Source organism: Heteronotia binoei, chromosome 11 (assembly GCF_032191835.1).
Source record: "Heteronotia binoei isolate CCM8104 ecotype False Entrance Well chromosome 11, APGP_CSIRO_Hbin_v1, whole genome shotgun sequence".
In the NCBI taxonomy this organism is placed as follows: domain Eukaryota; kingdom Metazoa; phylum Chordata; class Lepidosauria; order Squamata; family Gekkonidae; genus Heteronotia; species Heteronotia binoei.
In genome coordinates, this window is record NC_083233.1 from 49807363 (window position 1) to 49825336 (window position 17974).

At 40.8% G+C, this 17974-nt stretch overlaps 1 protein-coding gene across 2 annotated transcripts in view; it reads right to left on the reverse strand.

Moving 5' to 3' along the window:
• Positions 1-9029: 9029 nt before the first annotated feature.
• BCR (BCR activator of RhoGEF and GTPase) overlaps positions 9030-17974 on the reverse strand; it is a 122380-nt gene continuing 113435 nt past the window's right edge. The window contains exons 20-25 of one of the 2 annotated variants that reach the window (XR_009555968.1): positions 13855-13989; positions 12489-12594; positions 11835-11997; positions 9741-11100; positions 9440-9708; positions 9030-9374 (exon numbers count right to left, since the gene is read on the reverse strand). Coding sequence is in view for 1 of the 2 variants with exons in the window: in XM_060249587.1 (XP_060105570.1) it covers positions 11011-11100; positions 11835-11997; positions 12489-12594; positions 13855-13989 (494 nt within the window). In the remaining variant the exon portion in view is untranslated. Of the gene's footprint in view, positions 11101-11834; positions 11998-12488; positions 12595-13854; positions 13990-17974 lie in introns of both variants that reach the window. The other variant, XM_060249587.1, reaches the window with a different exon arrangement.

Here is a 17974-nt window from a genome sequence, read left to right on the forward strand (position 1 = left end):
AAGTGCCAAAGAGAGGAGTGTATAAAACTGGCATTTCACACACAGATGGCCTGGCTGCCTCCTCGGGAGTCGCGCCGCGCCTCTCAACACGTTATGCACACATGGCCCGGGTGCCTCCCTGCGAGTCGCGCCTGGCAACACATGGTTGCCTCCACGCAAGTGACATCACGGCTCAACACACACACGGCCACCTTCTTACAAGTTGCACCGCGCCTCTCTCAACACACACTACCTGGATGCCTCCTCGCGAGTTGAGCCGCAGGTGTAGGAGTCTTTCCTGTGCTTGTTGCTCATCCAGGAACGTGCACCTCATAAATCTAGTGGTGGCTTGAGGGATAACATCGCTTCACTTGAAAGTTTAGTAATCTAGATGCAGCAATAAAGCTCCCTATAATTTGTGCTGTTGAATCATGCGGGGGACTTCTAATTTAGCGCCCCCTAGAGGCCGGCGCTCTAGGCAAATCGCCTAGTGACAGAGCGGGCCCTGTTTGCCAAAGATATGAATGTGCTGGTGGGCTGGAATGGTAAAACAGCTGAGTATCTTCTTCCTAACCCTGCGCAGTGTAGAGTATATGGCTCCTTTGTTTGGCCCATAGTGCAGTTTGAGATGTTTTTCCAGTGCCGAATCCCATTGGTAAATTCTTTTACCTCAACTAATTCAGGAAAGTCATCCAGGAAACAGATTGTGTCATGTGGCAACCATAAGAACCCCCAAATACCCGTGTTTTGCTAGCTTTTGTTACTTTACATAGTATTTAAGTTTACATAGTAGTTACAATATTTGCTTGACATGTAGTTTTGCTGTTTCTGAGGCACAGCTTCTAGAAAAATTATACTGTATCAGTCAGAGCACTTACCAACACTCACATTTAAGTACAACTGTGTTTATATATAAACATGATACCTAAAAATTAAGCAGCCAGTTTGAATAAACTGGATTGTTACTTTAAAAGGGGAACACTGATGTTTAGAACTAATAGTTTTTAAGGTTCTCCACACTTTACATGGGAATCAGTTGCTGCATATACATTAGGGTTATCCCACTTTCTCTTACACCATGACAACATATCCTTATATATAAGAACTTGTGAACACACAGCGGGGAGCCCTGGATCAGTTGATTTTACCAAATGTGTTCACATTTAAAGAAACAGGCTTATTATCCTGCAGCAAACACTGAAAACATGGATGCACTGAGGTACAGGCAGTGATGGTGTCTGCTATGCAAAATTGTGTGGCTGCCTTTACAATGTAATGACTTCCGTCATCACAGCATGGCTGGATCTAGGTCACAAAGCCTCTTCTTTTATATTAGAACAAATTTTGAGTTCAGTCTTTAAAACCAACAAAAATTTATGCAAGGTATGAGTTCATGTGCAAGCACACTTCTTCAGATACATAGAAATGGATGTTAGCATTGTATATATAGGCAGATGCCTCTACATATGTCAACAGCATATGAAGATGTTGTGACATATGCAAAGGCTGAATAGTAATAAGCTAAGTTAATAGATTATATGTTTGGATTTAATTATGGGGGGGACCAGTGGAGTAATAACTATGTCGAAATAGGAGACTAATGTGTAAAAGTATATTTCTTAATCATTAAGAGTAATTGAGACTCTGCTGTTATGCTCCACTTGTCTCCTCTCAAGCACGGAGTTAGCTGACAGCATCCTTTCCTTTTTGGTGGGGTGCTGTGTTATGTCAGAACACATTTCAATATTAATTGCATTATATTACATTCACAATTTCAATGTACTATTCCAAAAGAGAAATACACTAAAATACAAAGGATGTATAGTCCTTCTTGATAAGAATACATATTTCCATTTCTATATATCTGAAGAAATGCGCTTGCACACGAAAACTCATACCATGGTCTTCAAGGTGCTGCTGGACTCAACATTTGTTCCTACTACTTCAGACCAACACAGCTGCCCACCTGGATCTATTTATAGTAGTTTGTGATGCATGTCTGGGCGTTTTTTTAGAAAAGCAGGATGCAACTATGAAAAATATATCTAAAGCAGTCCAATACACTTTCTGGAGCAGAGCTGGAAAGAACTTCTATAAAGAGTATAGATTAATGATTACTTACAATCCCTTTGGATGTACTCTTTAGGGGAGAGGGAAAGACATTCTGCATATTTTCAGTTTCTTCATAGATTCCATAGCTGAGCCTTTCCTTCAAAAACAAGCTCTGGGACAGAGCCCTGAGTCAGGAGCTCCGGGTGATGTAGTTTCTTTAATCTTCAAGAAATTTGTTTTGTGTTTTACGAGTACAATTTGCTGAGTATAAAATGCCATTTGAATTCATTAAACAGATACAGAAGAAATTTATTTAATATCATGTACAAACAAGGGCTACAAATGCCTTGAATTTCTTTTCTTTCCCAAATACAGATTTCTCAATCCCTTTTAATTTCCATCAAGTTTTTCGTTATGACACTCTTAACATTTACTTCTCTGCTGCAGGTTTTTTTTGGACCTGACAGACAAATAACATTGTCCTCAACAGCTGTTCTACATGCTCAGCACCTCTTCAGAACAACTAGTTTCACTTTCTTCTTTTCAGCATCAGAGCATTTAGGATATTGAAGCAAGAAGAGCAGCATTATAAAATGCCAAAGCAAAATGCTTTAAATATGAAACACGGCAGTGTTAAAAGTGTCAACAAATATTAGCTCTGCGGTGGAAAATTGATGATCCACCAACAGTAACCCCCCCCCCCCAATAAAACCCTCTACAGCTGAAAATGTCAGCACTAAGTATATAATTTAATTGCATTTATATTTAAATAAATAGTTTTATTCATCTGCTTTCCTCTATTCCACATGAATTATAATGCTTACAACAGTAGAAATAAGGAAAACTTACAGATGTTACATAGGCAAGAGAAGTCTCTCATTTAAAAGAAACACAGAAAAATGCATATTTCAGTGTCCTCAGATCTTGATTCCATTTCTATCACCAAGACAATCTCATTGGTACACTATGCTAGCCTTCATGGTTTCACTTTATATTTTTACTATGTTGTATTAATGTTATTTGCATGAATATGCAGTTAATATCTTAACTCCTCACACTGACATTACTTAGGTAATTTTCAGACAAATATATTTGAGGGCCTATTTGTGATCTTTCACCCAAAATAACCCCCAAACTTAAACCAGCCACCAAGTTCTTGTTTTCATGGTTACAACCCTATCTATTTAGGAATTTTCTCAACTTTTTTTCTAAAATTCAGGACAAGTGTCTGTATAGAACAGTATAATGTAGCATGAATCAGGCAAAATATGTTTTGAATTTCCATTTATTTTTGTAGTAGAGAATTCAATATGCACTTCTCCCACTGAAAATCTGTAGAACTTAAAAGAGTGAAGCTTTGGCTATGTCACATTCATTGCCACTTTTTCATGTATGCACTGATGGGGTGTGTCCTGATGTTACTGAAGACAAAGAATGTTAAAGCAAGGTTAAGACTCTGGGTCTTCCTACTCATGTGAAGAGTTGGACAGCAGGATGATAATCCAAAACCATCCCCATCTTTCTTGCCATCAAACAAGCTAAAGCCAATGACTGTCCCCGAGCTGAGAAAAATCTTAATCTTTCGTTCAGTTGACCTATATCAGAAACCCCTGATTAATAAATACCTAACTGCTATTTCCCTTTCTAGACAATTATAACTTCCTAAATTCATTATAGCTTACTATGACTGTAATACAGTTTACGCATATACTCAAGAGCAAGCATTTCCTATGCTATCATATGACAGCTACCAGTTGATTACCACTTGAACATGTGAAATTGATGTTATCAGTTATCATATGGTATCTTGTATCGTATTTTATCTCTGGAAGTAACTACCCAGTGGAATATGTTGTTTCCTTCTCCAGTAAAGACAAAAGTGTCACCTTGCACAGGAGATGCCCATGTATGCAAGTAAATTTCCCTCTCAAAACCAACTCATCATTATTGGCACAGGAAGAGTTTATCAGCTTGCCTTAAAAAAAAAAAATCTCAGCAGGACAAACATCTGTATAAAACAACAGTATAATGTAGTACAGATCATGCAAAATTAAGCATTTAAGGTTCCACTTGTAGAACGTAAAATGAGACCGTGTCATTCCATTCCCAGATATACTGCAATCCAGGTTAGTCTGGGGATTCTAATACATAATCAACCTATAAGGTCATTTCTATCAGAAACAACCACCTGATTCAAAATGATCCCTATCAAAGGACCCTAAACCCTGATTTCTAATGAGAGACAGACTTGGCTATGCAGCAAAGTCAGTTATTCTGCTTTAGGCATTGAACCCACCTAGGCAAATCCTACCAAATACTTCTTTCTCCCTTAAAAGATCTGTGGTGATAGAGCATCTGCCATCTTCTCTAGGCAATCTGTTCTTAACCAGTGTTCCCTCTAAGCTGAGTTAGTATGAGCTAGCTCACAGATTTTTAGCCTCCAGCTCACACATTTTTGTCTCAGCTCAGGAAAAATAGCCCCAGAGCAAACTAATCTATGCAGTAGATCACAACTGTAATGCCAATAGCTCACAAAGTAAAATTTTTGCTCACAAGACTGCAGCTTAGAAAGAACATTGTTCTTAACTATCACCATTATCCAAATTAAAAAACTCTTCCTAATCTCCAGCTCAGGTCAGACTAGCAGTGACCCATGCAAGCTTGTTTCTGTTTTCCCTATCTGCTTATTCTTGTAGAAATTAATGACAATCATTTAAGGAATGCACTGGCATGGGAGCTAAATCTCAACCTAATGATTACCAGTTTTTGCCTCTCAGCTGATCATAATCCATTAGTACCAATGAATTTAGGAGCCTGGTTTTCAGTGGCTCCCACTGTCTGCATAGTTCTGCACTATATGTACAGCCCTGCCCTGGGTTTGGTTTTTTGGTTATGCTAAGGTATCACAAGTGAAACCTAAGTTTTGAAATACTGGAAAGTAGCTAGGCTTTTAAATGTTGTAAAATAGTTGCATAGAATAGCAGCACAGAATAGTTGCCAGTTTTTTATTTACTTGTGAACAACTTAAGGATACGAAAGGGGTAAGGATGACAAAGGCCACATGCAGTATCTTGATACTGCTCATAGTCCTCTTATTCTGACCAGCTTCACTACTGCAGAAACTTTAGAAAGAAAAACTTACCTGGATATTAAGGGAGTGAGGCTTGTCAAGAAAACATATTTGAAATAACCATGGCTATACATTCCTCTTGAAACAACACCACTGGCAACTGTTTTCAAATGCAAAATGCACCATGGGGTAGAGCACATTTCATGGTCAGGGCCAAAGATTCAGCAGAATGGAAGATCAGGCAAACAGGAAAATGGAAGCCTCTACACTTACATCCGATCCTGTAGATTAATAGCAGCATTGTATGCAATGATAGTGCTTTTATTTTCAAACAAAATATTTCCACAATCCACCAACTCCAGTGCTCATAAATAAGCCCACTCATGTAGGGAATGTACCTGTCCTCTTATACAAGCACAGGAACATTTGGCCTGTGATGGTTTGCAGAAGGAAACCCCAGCACATACTTAGTTTTGGATCATTCCCAATACAAATCTTGGCAGTGCTATTAAACAAATGTTCCATTTTCCCCCCTGCCAATTCAGGATCTTGCATTTGCCTTTGTGTCCCTTGACAGGCACGTGCTGCAGGGCCAAGAGGGCAGGAACAAGGTATGTATGGCCCCTCATAATGCTGCAAGAGAAATTAAATCTCACATCTGATTCAGCAGGTTGCACATGTGAAATAGAGCTTTTGTTCTTTTTTAAAAATGTCAAAATTTTCAAAAGCTTTGTAAAAAAATTCCTTTTACAAGCACATGAACATTTGGCTTGTGAAGGCTTGCAGAAGGAAACCCTGGCACATACTGAGCTTTGGACCATTCCTGATATAAAAGGCAAATCTAAAGATGTTTTATTAAATGCATTAGAATCCATAGCAGCTAGTTAACACCTACTCAAATTCTAAAGTGACCCAGAGTCCCCCAATCAACATAAAACTTCAGGTTTGTTTTCCCCAGAGTATCCATGGGGAGTGAGTCCCATAATAGTGGTTCAACTTGTGAGGACCCCCTTCTCTATACGAGCACTTCCCATCTGAATGTGGTTATAGTGGACAGTTATTAAGCAGCTAGGGACTCTTGATTGTTCTTAATCACAGTAAGACACAGAGGTAGCGCATTAAGGACCCTATATGGGTGCTTTAACATGTTGTTTCAGTTCTCAAGACCTTTAGGAGTTTATAGACCAATAATATTCTATGAACCAGGGAATATTCTGAGTCCCCAGATCTTTTAAAATCACAGCATAAAATTAAGCCAGAAAGGGGAAACTGGAACCACATGTGAAAAATGACTGGGTAATGGACTGTTGGGAGCCAGCCTTCGGGAAATGTATATAAAGGTATAAAAATGGATTCCCGAAAGATTCTGTAGCAGGCCATGGTCGCGTGCCCACCAATTTAAAACTCCAAGCTCTAGACCAGAAGACTTCCTAAACCCAGCCATATCCACTGTGGAACCAGGACTGGAGGACCACTATCCTGGCTGTGGTTTTTAGCTGATTTGTGTGAGATGGATTGCCAAAGTTCATCTCTTTGGGAAATGATGATGAAAAAGTGAGAGATGTTTCCCTCATAATCCCTGTGGGGCCAATGCCAGATCTCCTGCTCTTGCTGTCTGTCTCAGGTAAGTACATTATTCAAAACCTGTAAACCAAATCTGAGCTTGTTCTGTGTATAAACACATAAAAGTTAAAAAAATTCTACACGCAGCTGATTTTTTTCTTGGGTCAGATCCCAAATAATCTTATTTAGAATACCTGCTTAAAAAAACCAGTCCAGGAAATCTTTCCCCAGCCTCTTGAGCCACAGGGAAAACATGATACTAACTCAGAAGATTTCTTTGGTTTAATCTGGGGCATGCTTCTCTTTCAGTCCATCTCACCTCTGGGGAACCATGGGAACAGCTTCCAAGATTGGATGAGCTGTCAGTAGGGACCTTTGAGGTCTCTCTTGCATTAGCCAGCATTGATTCAGCTCTTCCAATAGGAAATGCACAGCAGTGAACATCATCCTGGTGACCAGACCCCTTTATTAACACCCCCACTCTGGCCTGGTGTAGAGGGCAGCATTTTTAAAGGATTCTTAAGAACGAACGGCATAAACAATGGTATAAGTCTCATGTATGAGCAAGGCCTTCAATCTGGCACTTGTTAGCCTGGAGGCAGGAAGCCCTAATCCCTGGCCTTGCCAAGGTAGTCATAATCAGGCAATAGGACAGATCTCCTGATGAAAGCAATCCCAGTCTTTAAATTTAGGGTAATGGCTGCACTCTGAAGCCTTAACTGGCTTGTCACCAACATACAGGACAGTCTCAAGCAGCCGATATCACTCAATTCTGTGTCATCTTCAAAGAGGATGAAAGGCCATCCTGATGTGGAAACCAAGCTACTGAAAGGCAGCAATGGTGGTTTTAAGAAAACTCCAAGCAGAAGAAATAAAGAAGCCTAGCTTAAAATGCTGAATAATTTTTTAAAAAAGTGTTCCCTGCATAACATCATTTTAAAAAGAGAGCAACCCCTTCCCTTATCCTTTAAATAATTTTAAATTGAGCACTCTTATTTTTCTTGTCCCAAATCACCACTTCAGAGTAAAATGTTCGTAATCACTGAACAACCATTTGTAGTTCAAGGAATTATGCACCCTCTCCTACAATCCATTTGCCTGCATTTAAATATTAACCCGGGTCTGTATGCAGAAAGCCTCCAAAAGCCATCCCTCTCAAGGATTATGAACAGCAACCACCTCCCAGCTACACACTATGCAGCATCAATTCAATATCAACATTTAAATTTTTATATACATTTAAAAAACACAAAAAGGCAGGCAAGATGAATTGGCACAATCTATGTAGTATTGCTTTTCCAGTTTTAAACTGCAGCCCTGAATTATGGAATAATGCAAGGAAGAGCAATGGCTGCAATCATTGAAGGTGGCACAACTTCAGAGTAATCAGGCAAAAAAGGTGTGAAGCCCTTAAAAACTGCTGTTCTCAAAAGAAACCTTCCTAAGTGTAACATAACTTTGCATTTTTGTAGGCAGTCCAATCAATGCCTTTTGCATCACCAGCCCCACAGCCCTACTGTGCTAGTCCTTCAGATGGCAGTGGTCCCACATAAGGCAGGATAGGGTTAGGCTGCTTGTGAGCAGTTAGAAGAAAAGGAATAGTTGCTTCTACCACTTCCCAACTGCATGCACACCATGGGAAGCTCTCTGGAACAAAATACAGGTCAGGTTCCCTTTCAGACTAGGGCAAGCACCAGGCCTCTGTTAATCCAAAGAATGTGTCTGGACAGAAGCTTTTGTGGTAGTCCCAAAAATGGGATAGGATGACGATAAGAGAACCCTGGTAGCCTTTGATCATTTGGACAGATGGTCCATGTTGCCTCCCCTCACTTCTATTAGTAGACAAACCTAAGACAGCAAGATTGGTTTGGTTCACTTCAGTACACTTATGTCCTGAATCCACTGAGTGATCCCAGTGTGTGTACTCTCTATCCTTCAGCCTAGTGTGGCCACTCCCCAAATTAAAAAAATGGCAGCTTGTTCTGCTCCTCTGATAAATGAATGAATCCAGGTGGTGGGATTCTCAGTTTCCTGAACAGTAACCAATGTGAAGGATGGAGCAATGGCCTGCTCATTCACTTTCTAGTTCTATAGTCCATGCCTCTCTAGAGAGGTCCCCCCAACTACTGCCTTGGAAGAACAGGTAGATGAACACCTGACATAAGGAGACAAAAGCACACAGGCCATTATTAGATAAGGTTGCTTACAGATAAATACAAGCAAGGCAAAAAATTGCAATTCAGACAACAAGCCTGTTCTAGTATGACCCAATTATTTTCAGATAATGAATAATTAAAGGCCAAGCCAACTTTAAAAGCACATTTTTATACCTTCAAATTGCTTTGCAGCACCTTCCCAATACTAAGTAAATCACACTTCTTGTAAAGAGGGTTGATCTGACAGCAAGAAAATAGGAAAGACAACATTTGAAAAGTAGCAGAATTAGGAGAAAAGCTTTTGTCACACAATATCACAAACGGGTTTCTACGGCTGTGCCTGGGAAGGGAGCAGCACTAAGCAATATTAAATTCCTACATGAATAATGTCCATTAGAATGAAAAACACTGACAAAGCTGATAAAGTTTCTCTCAGAATGTGTGACTTCACAGTACCAAAAGCAGCTGGCATAATGTCACAGTAAAAATCAGAGCAGTTATCAAAACAGTTGTTTCTATGCTGCTTTTTGTCTCATTTATTAAGTGTAGTAGTCCTTAAAAAATGAGAACCTAGAGGTGTCTTCTGGGGGAAGTTTCGCCCCTTTCCAAACAAACCAACAGGTTTAACTTGTTCATCCTCACACTCTGAGCAGGAAGTGATTTTGTCTTCTCTCGTCAGCACTCAGTTTCTGATCTTGGCAAAGTTGGTGGTGGGACGAGCACAGCTAACAATGATGATGCATGACTGGGTGGAAAGTGACAGAGACAAATGCAATCTCAGAGCAAAAACAATTCCTGTTTGCCTGCCCTGGGACTCTGTAGTTTGTTTATATTTTCAACTGCCAATACTAACTCTTTTTCAGTACTATAGTTCCAGAAGTGGCTGTTCTAGTGCAAACATCACGTTAGCAACCAGGAACATTAGCAATCAGGTAAGGGCAGTTTATTCTGCCATAGAAATTTCTGCAACAACCTGGATTAAAAACAGAGTTTCAGCTTCTGAAAAAATACAAAATTCTACCTGTTCATCAGTCACCAGTTACATAGGATATTAAACATCTTATCAAAACATTCCTATTTACCAGAAAAGGGAGGGATGGAAAGAGACACTGTTCATGAGCAATGTACAAAGTCTCAGGAAAGAAAATAAAAATTCAAGTATCAAAAACGCTATACTGAGAAAACTTTAGATTAACCAGCCAGAAACACAGCCATTTACTATTCAGATCTCGAGGGGTGGGATTATGTAAAGGTCATGGTGCTTATGCTGGAGAGCCAACATTGAATTAGGCAGAAAACTAGAAAAAGGGTGGTTTTTTTTTTTTAAGAAAACCACAGGTGCAATGAGTGCTTTTACAAGTCATCCAATTATATTTGGAAGGCCAGGAGATTCCAGCTACACTAGTACACTAGTACTGCCTGTTATTTTTTTTTTGGTCCAGACAAAAACAAAAGTTAGCTAACCATCCTTGCATATCTTCCCCTTACCCAGAATTTTTTTTGTATATGGACATCTATATGACGCATAAAGGTCTGCTTCCTTGAATAAGGCCCTTTCAAAAAAAGGAGGTGGTCTGAGACAAGAGGGGGAAAATAGTTTCTCCTCCTCCTTTATGTGTCAAAGCAGAGAGGTAGGCAAGGGAAGAAAAGCAAATATAAAACCAAATCAATCAAGGTTTGTATTTCCAAGGAGAGGGCCATCATGAATAAATTACACTAGATTCAGCAGTATTCAATTAAAAACAGTAGCCAGTAAAGCTACCCATTTGATATAACCTTTTGTTCTTTTCCCCTCATCTTCACAACCAGTCCAAATAGACATCACAGAGCTTCCTAATGATAACTGAATTCATTTTAAAACACGCACACATCCTGGGAACTTGCTCTCTGATTAGCCACGAAAACAGTTCTTGTTGGCCACTGTTTCCCTCTGGTGGAGGAAACTCACAGTGCACTTGATCTGCCATCTGGCACTGTCCTCCCCCCACCAATGGTCAAACAGGCGGGAATCTTTTAAAAAAATCTTCAGCCTGTCTTTGCCAGACAAAACAGCAGGAGGAATTGCTTCCCCTATGTGGGCAAGGACAGGACAGGAATGTCTAGAAGAGGAATGGTTTTGCTCTGGTCCTCAGAGCAGGCAGTGCACCCCAAGGGCAAGTCCACAAGCCCCTTCACTGCTCAGAGAGGCTTCTACACTTCTGTGGAGAACAAGATGCTTTGTCTCTTGCTGTCTGGTGTAGGGATCGTCTCTAGCTGCAGGAAGTAGAGGAGAACTTGAACCTGTAAAGTACAGGGGACACAGAATCAAGGAGTGCATAGTGCAGGGCCAGAATACTGTAAGAAGCAAAACAAGGCAGAGGGCAAAATTTGAACTCCAGATAAGGGAAGCAGAATAGTGTGCAGAGACAGCAACCCTACTGGGGCACATGCTTGTGGAAGAGAACTACTTTGTGGATTGTACCTCAAGTTAATTACTGCAGGCTATGGGAGAAGGAAATGAGCCAAAATGTTCTGGGCTGATCTTGGACAACGAATTAAGACAGGGAGACCTGTGTTCAAATACTCAGCTCAGTCACAAAGCTCATTTTATTTCTTGGGGCAAGTCACACTTCTGCAGTCTGACCAACCCTCACATGCTTGTGAGAATGAAATTGGATTGGTAGAGCTCTTTAGAAGAAGGACAGGATATAAATCCTGTGCAAGACAGTCCTTGCCAGGGACATATCAAAGAAAAACCAATCATCGCATAGTTCCCTCTTTCCCTGATATCCCTACTGGGTTATCAGCACTAGGGATCAATACTGGAGCAAGAAGTCCCTCTCCCCAAGCAAATAAGACATCATGCAACCCTGCTCCTTCCCACCCTATAACCTCCATGTCCCTCAGTATCTCCACCACTTTGGCCAAGAACAAACCTAAGCTCTACTAGGCAAATCACTGGGTTTCACTTGGCCTTATGTGTTCCACGGATTCAACTTGCAACACTGCATCTGGGCTGTATCACATCCTTTTACCTGGGACATAACTTCTAGTGACCAGCTATCAGTCATGGCTATAGGTTGGGTTGGGTTGGCAGGGATCTTGCTGTCCTTCTCAGATGGCCTGAGTAGCGTAGGCCCAAAAACAGTTGCCAGATTGTGCAGGGACATCTTGTTGATGATCTCCTTCTCAGCAACCCTGAAGGAATTTGGGGAAGGAGAAGAGAGAGCTTGATTTCAGCACCTTGGAAGAGGAGTCCATTCATATCATGCATGCTAATCCACAACAGTGTGGGTCATAAAAAAACAAAATGGGGCAGCATTAAAAACCATTGTGTAGGGCTACCACTACAGGCAAAGCCAGGCTAGAGCACCAGTCTCTCTTGAAACAAAGCTGAAACGAAACTTTTGGCCAGACAAAACACTATAAACTACCACAGCTGTAAAATGAATTCCAAATATATGAGATACTTTAAAATTGGCCTACACAGATGAAAACACAAGTGTTGTGTTACTTCTGTAGACATTCACCACACATGCTGAGATACCAGTCCATCTTAAAGCATGCACAACTTGGGTGCACAGTCAATGAGGCATTATGCTTAAAACTGAAGGCATCCAGACACAGAATTTCTTGCTGGGGGGGGGCGGGGGACTTGACAGCCACAGCTTCTTCAGCTTTGAGATTACCTCTTCAAATGGTCCAGCAGGAAAAGGAATGTGACAAGATTAGGTTCAGGAAGAGACAGCAGTAAATTCAGCATGCAACTTTCCTTTGCAACAGGATCTGAAAGTGCTGGAGAAGAGAAACAATTCAAATTATTTATTTATTGTATGGCAGGATTACACACAGGAAGCATATAATAATATAAAATATGTAACCAAGTTGATGCAATGGGTATACAGACAGATTGAACAATCCCACTAAGTTTTCAATCCACTCAATCGCAGCTGAGGAAAGTTCAAAGAGCTGTGTCACATCTCCCTGGAAAGCATAATGTTCACATTCTTGTAACAGATGAAAAATAGTTTGATGGACTGCACCACAATCGTGGTTAGGTTCTGCTATTTTGCCCATTTAAATGCATCTGCCAAAGCCTGTTCATATTCTATTAGCCATCTTCCATGCTTTACATGGCAAATCAAATTTTTAATAAGGGGAAATAAAAAGCTGAGGAGGAGAAGGGAATTGGATAACCCACCTTTCACTTGGGAATCTCAGAGAGGCTTTCCCTTCCCCTCCCCACAACAGACACCCTGTGAGATAGTTGGGGCTGAGAGAGCTCTGACAGAAACTGCTCTTTTGAGAACAGCTCTGTCAACTTGTGACTGACCCAAGGTCACACCAGCAGCTGCATGTGGAGGATTGAGGAATTAAACCCAGTTCTCCCACATTAGAGTCCGTACTCTTAACCATTACACCGAACTGGCTCTCAAGAAACATAATGTGTTATGTGCTGACATTATAGGAGAGGCCAGATGAATCTGTACTATTTCTGGGAATCCTGAGGTCAGCTGCCCCTAATCCCCTTTGGCAGCCTTATTCCCTCTGAAGAGTGGTCAAAAAGTCCATGAGCGCTCTTCTGTCATGGAGCTAACCTGACTTTTGCTTTGTGAGAAGCCTTTAAAGCAGAAACTACAGTATGTCATAGAACAAACTCATACCAGTGTCACAGCTATAGGAAGTAGGTGCTATTACTGTTATTGGTACCATCTGATGTGCACACCAGCCTGCAGTAAAGGGACAAGCCAGGTCTCAAGATTGGGAGATATGTGGAGTTATGGATTAGGATGACTTGAAAAAGCTTACCTGATCCCTGAGAACATGATATTCACAGATCATCAGATTGCAACCTCCCTGCATGGAATTTGCACAAGCAAGGAAGTGATTTGTTTCAATCAGTCATTCAGTTGATGGGTAAAAAGAATAATAGCCCCTGTTTCCTTCTGCACCAGGGCCAGTCACATCTTGCTTTGGATTGCTACACTTTTGATTAGGCAACCCTGAAGAAGTAGGTTGGTTAGCTATCAAACTCAGACCAATCACAATACACACCAATGCCTTCAGCAAAGTTGGGATAGAGTTCATCTGTGAAGAGAGGCTCAGGCAGTTCTCTGAAATAGAGCTTCAGGGTCCCTGCAATGGCATTGACATCCATCTCATTCATCATGACAGAGACATCTTTGTTATCTGAAAGAGAGCACATGGAGGAAGGCATGAGGGAAGTAAAGTTTCGGGCTCCTCACATGCTTTTGAAGTTCCCTTTGCCACAACTGCTTGCTGAATTTGGACATCACATTAGTGATCCTCCAAAGCTCCACCTTCTCATGCTCCACGTCCCTCCTCTATTTCCTATTTAGTAATAATAGTTGTGACACCTATATTAAGCAAACTACTGTTACCAGAAATCTAGATGGCCTCAAAAGCAATTTTTTTCTTTAAGTTTTATAACTCACCTTTCTGCCCTCATTAGGGCCACCAAGGTGCTTAACAGATTAAAAACATAAATATAAACACATCTTAAAAACCATTAAAACCAAACAAACAATTAAAACTAAATTAAAATACACATCCATAGAAAAAAACAAAAATAGGACAGGAAATGAGGGATCACTGAGGAAACGCCAGATTTTTTTTTAAAAAGTCTTCACCTGCTGGCAGAAGACAGCAACAGAAGAGGACAGGTCAGCCTCTCTGATAGAGTTCCACAGTTTCTGTGCCAAAACCAAGGCCCTCTTCCATGTTGCTCTGCCTAATCTCAGGAGGTGGGGGGGGGCACTTGAAGCAGGGTCTCAGATGATGACCACAGGGGTCATGTAGGTTCATAAGGAAATGTGAATGAGAAATCTTGGTTTGCAAGTCACTTAAGTTTACATCAAAGCTTCTGGCTGTGGTGTGAAGGTATTTTCTACTTTGTCATAACATTAGTGCCTGTTTCAGGACACTCAGCAAACTACTGCTGATACTAAATAGGAAATGTGGGCAGGAACTGGTACCCAAAAAGAGACCAAGAACATGAATGTTCATGTCACATTCCTGATTTCTAACATGATGTTTTCATTGGGCACTGAGTTTATTTCAGGCGGGGGTGTTTGACCCTTTAACTCATTGCTGTTGAAGAAAGCAACAGAACTTTGCCCACAATGATAATGGAATGGAGGTTGGAAAAATCAGCTCATGTTTCTAATGTTATATTACCATTGTGATATTGTTACATTTAATGGCCAGCAAAGTGTGTGTGTGTGTGGCAACCCTGCAGGGTTTTTAAAGCAAGGGATGAACAGAGGTAGTTTGCCATTGCATGCCTCTGTGTAGCAATCCTAAACTTTCTTGGTGGTCTCCCACTGAAGCACCTTCCTTAGCTTCTGAAATCTGACAAGATCAGGCAAGCCTGGGCCATCCAGGTTAGAGCCCCTTTACAGCCTCTGTTAAAGAGACAGAACCTTGTTCTCTAGGCCTATTGCCAACCCTAAAAATATCAATATGAAATAGTCAAACATACATATTTCAAAGTTTAGTTATTATACTTTCATTCCTGCATTTCCTTTCAGGGGCTTTTGACTCTCATGTTAACTATAATACACCATTTTATTCTCAAAACAGGCATGTGAGACTGGGTGTGTGTGTGTGGCCCAAAGTAACCTTCCTGACTGAACAGGGATTCAAACCCAGCCCAGCATCCCTAGGCTATAGTTGCAGGAGGGCAATCTGGCAACAGTCACCAGCAAGATGTGTGTGAGAAATGGGTCACTGCTACATCCAACTCCTCACCTACCCCAAGATTCAGGTACTCCACTTACAGATGTTAGTGGCAAATAAGACAGCTTCCTTCCATGATCTGATAGTGAAGGAAGCCATAAATTTGGCCTGTATTACCAAATACTAATTTTAAAAGTTGGACTACATTACAGGAACACAGGAAGCTGCCTTATAGTGAATCAGGCCATTGATCCATCAGAGTGCTGTCTACTCTGACTGGCAGTGGTTCTCCAGAGTCTCAGGAAGAGGTCTTCTGCATGCCAAGCAGAGATGCTCTACCACTGAGCCCTGGTCACTTCCTTTAATCCATGGATTTTACTTTAGAGATGCAAAAATTCCAGAAATTTTGAAACCATGAAAAACTTTTTTTAAAAAGCCCTAGAGGATCTTTTAAAAAATTTAATGTATGCAGTATTTTCCTATCAAATCTAAACCTATTTTGCTGCTTTGCCAACAGAAAACATACCTTCAGAACTGCCATATGAACCTACCTGTTTGCTCATCTTTGGAGGCCCTGCTTCGACTGCCCTTGCCTTCTAGAGGGTTCTCTCAGTTGTGGCACAAAAAATTGGAACTTCCTTCTCAGGGAGATTCATTTGTCTCCCTCTACTGATATCTTCCACCAGCAGATTAAGACTTTTGTTTTGTTTGACATGCCCCCCAAAATAGTTACTGGCACTCCTCCCTGGTTCTGGTGTTGTATGTTTATGTGTTTTTATTAAATTATTTTATAATTTTAAATGTTGTTTTTAATTGTTCAAATGTTTTTAATACTTTCATATTTGCTGCCTTGGGGACCCAGTTTGGGAAGAAAGGTGGCATAAAATTTTTTGAAATAAATGAAATGCTTCATTTACAACCTGTTCAACAGATACAGTTGTATTAACTGGCATATTGTAAAATTTAAGATTATAAATGCCTAAGTTTTCAAAATTACAAATACGTTCAATACTAAAGCAAGAGAGATCTTTGAACTGCAGCCTATGCCATGTTAGTACATGTCACTCACTCCAAAAGAAGAAAAAAGCATAGGAGTGTTTGTTTTTTTTTGAGTGCTCACTAAGATTCTCTAATTTTTCTAATGGAAAAATTGAAAAATTCTTTGGTAACGCCCACCCCAAATGCTTCTGTTTTTCCCCCAGGCCTGCCCAAGCTATTGGTGGCTTCACCAGCCCACAGCCATTCTTGTCATGACGGTGTGACAAGTATTCAACTGATGGTCAGAAGATCTATTTATTCTTTGGAGTGGAGGACAGTAAAAAATGGGGGATTCTGTTGGTATTTGCCCATTCCACTTTTCGATAACTTCCCTGTGATACTTGTACAGGAACTTACAATATACTAAAAAACTACATTTTTAGATGCCCCTCAGGACTTCATAGACCTGCGAGTGGATAAGGGGGCTGTGGGCTCCAAGCCTGCTCTTGGGTAGTTTCCCCAGTGACATGAAGGTACTGCAGGTAATTTACTTACATATTTAGAACAATTATATTCTGTCTTTCCATTTAAAATTCTCAATGCAGACAAAATGCATATAATCACAGATTTAGTATTTTTTAAATATTAAGACAATATTTTAAAAAAATATTTTTTAAAAAACCAGCAAGATACTGATTTTAAAAGGTCTTCCAACAATTTTCAACTAGTATAATGACAGTACCTGGCATAATTCCCAGGAGAGGGACTTCTAGCGCAGGGCCTCATCTGGTCCCCACCGGGCTCCAATCAGGCCTACCAGCAACTGTCTGTCGTCTGCTTCCTTCTCCCTCTCCAGCTACCTTTGGTTGCCATTTTTGTATTTCTCTGGCATGATATAGCCAAGCAAAGCAGCTTCTTGCTCTTTCCCTCTTCCCCCCTCCCTTTTCTCCAAAGGAGGAGCAGCCTGAGCCAATGGAGAAGCTTGGCTCTGTAGCTGTGTGATTGAGAGAGCCTGGCATAGCTAGAGCTCTCTCAATCAAGGCCGTAACAGGCTATCTTAAACAAACAGCAGAGCTACAGAGCCAACTCCCTCTATTGGCTGAGGCTTCTCCTCCCCCACTTTGGGGAAGGGGAAGAGGGAAAAAACTGAGGTTGCTTTGCTTAGCTGCCTCAATCCCACGGAAGAAATACAAAAAGCAACTCTAAGACACAGTTTTATTCAAGGTATGAGCTTTTTGCTTTGCTGCTCTGTGTGCGTGTTGTTAAGCTCATTTAGTCAGGGCTCTCGTGGGTGCAACTCGGTTCCATCCTGCTTTTTACTGCATTCATGCCCTCCAGTAGGAAAGCAATGAGAACTATTTAGATGAGGAATAACCGGGGCTTTTTTTTTTTTTTTGGTAGAAAAAGTCCAGTAGGAACTCATTTGCATATTGGGCCACACTCCTGATGCCAAGCCAGCCGGAACTGTGTTCCTGTGCATTCCTGCTCAAAAAAAGCC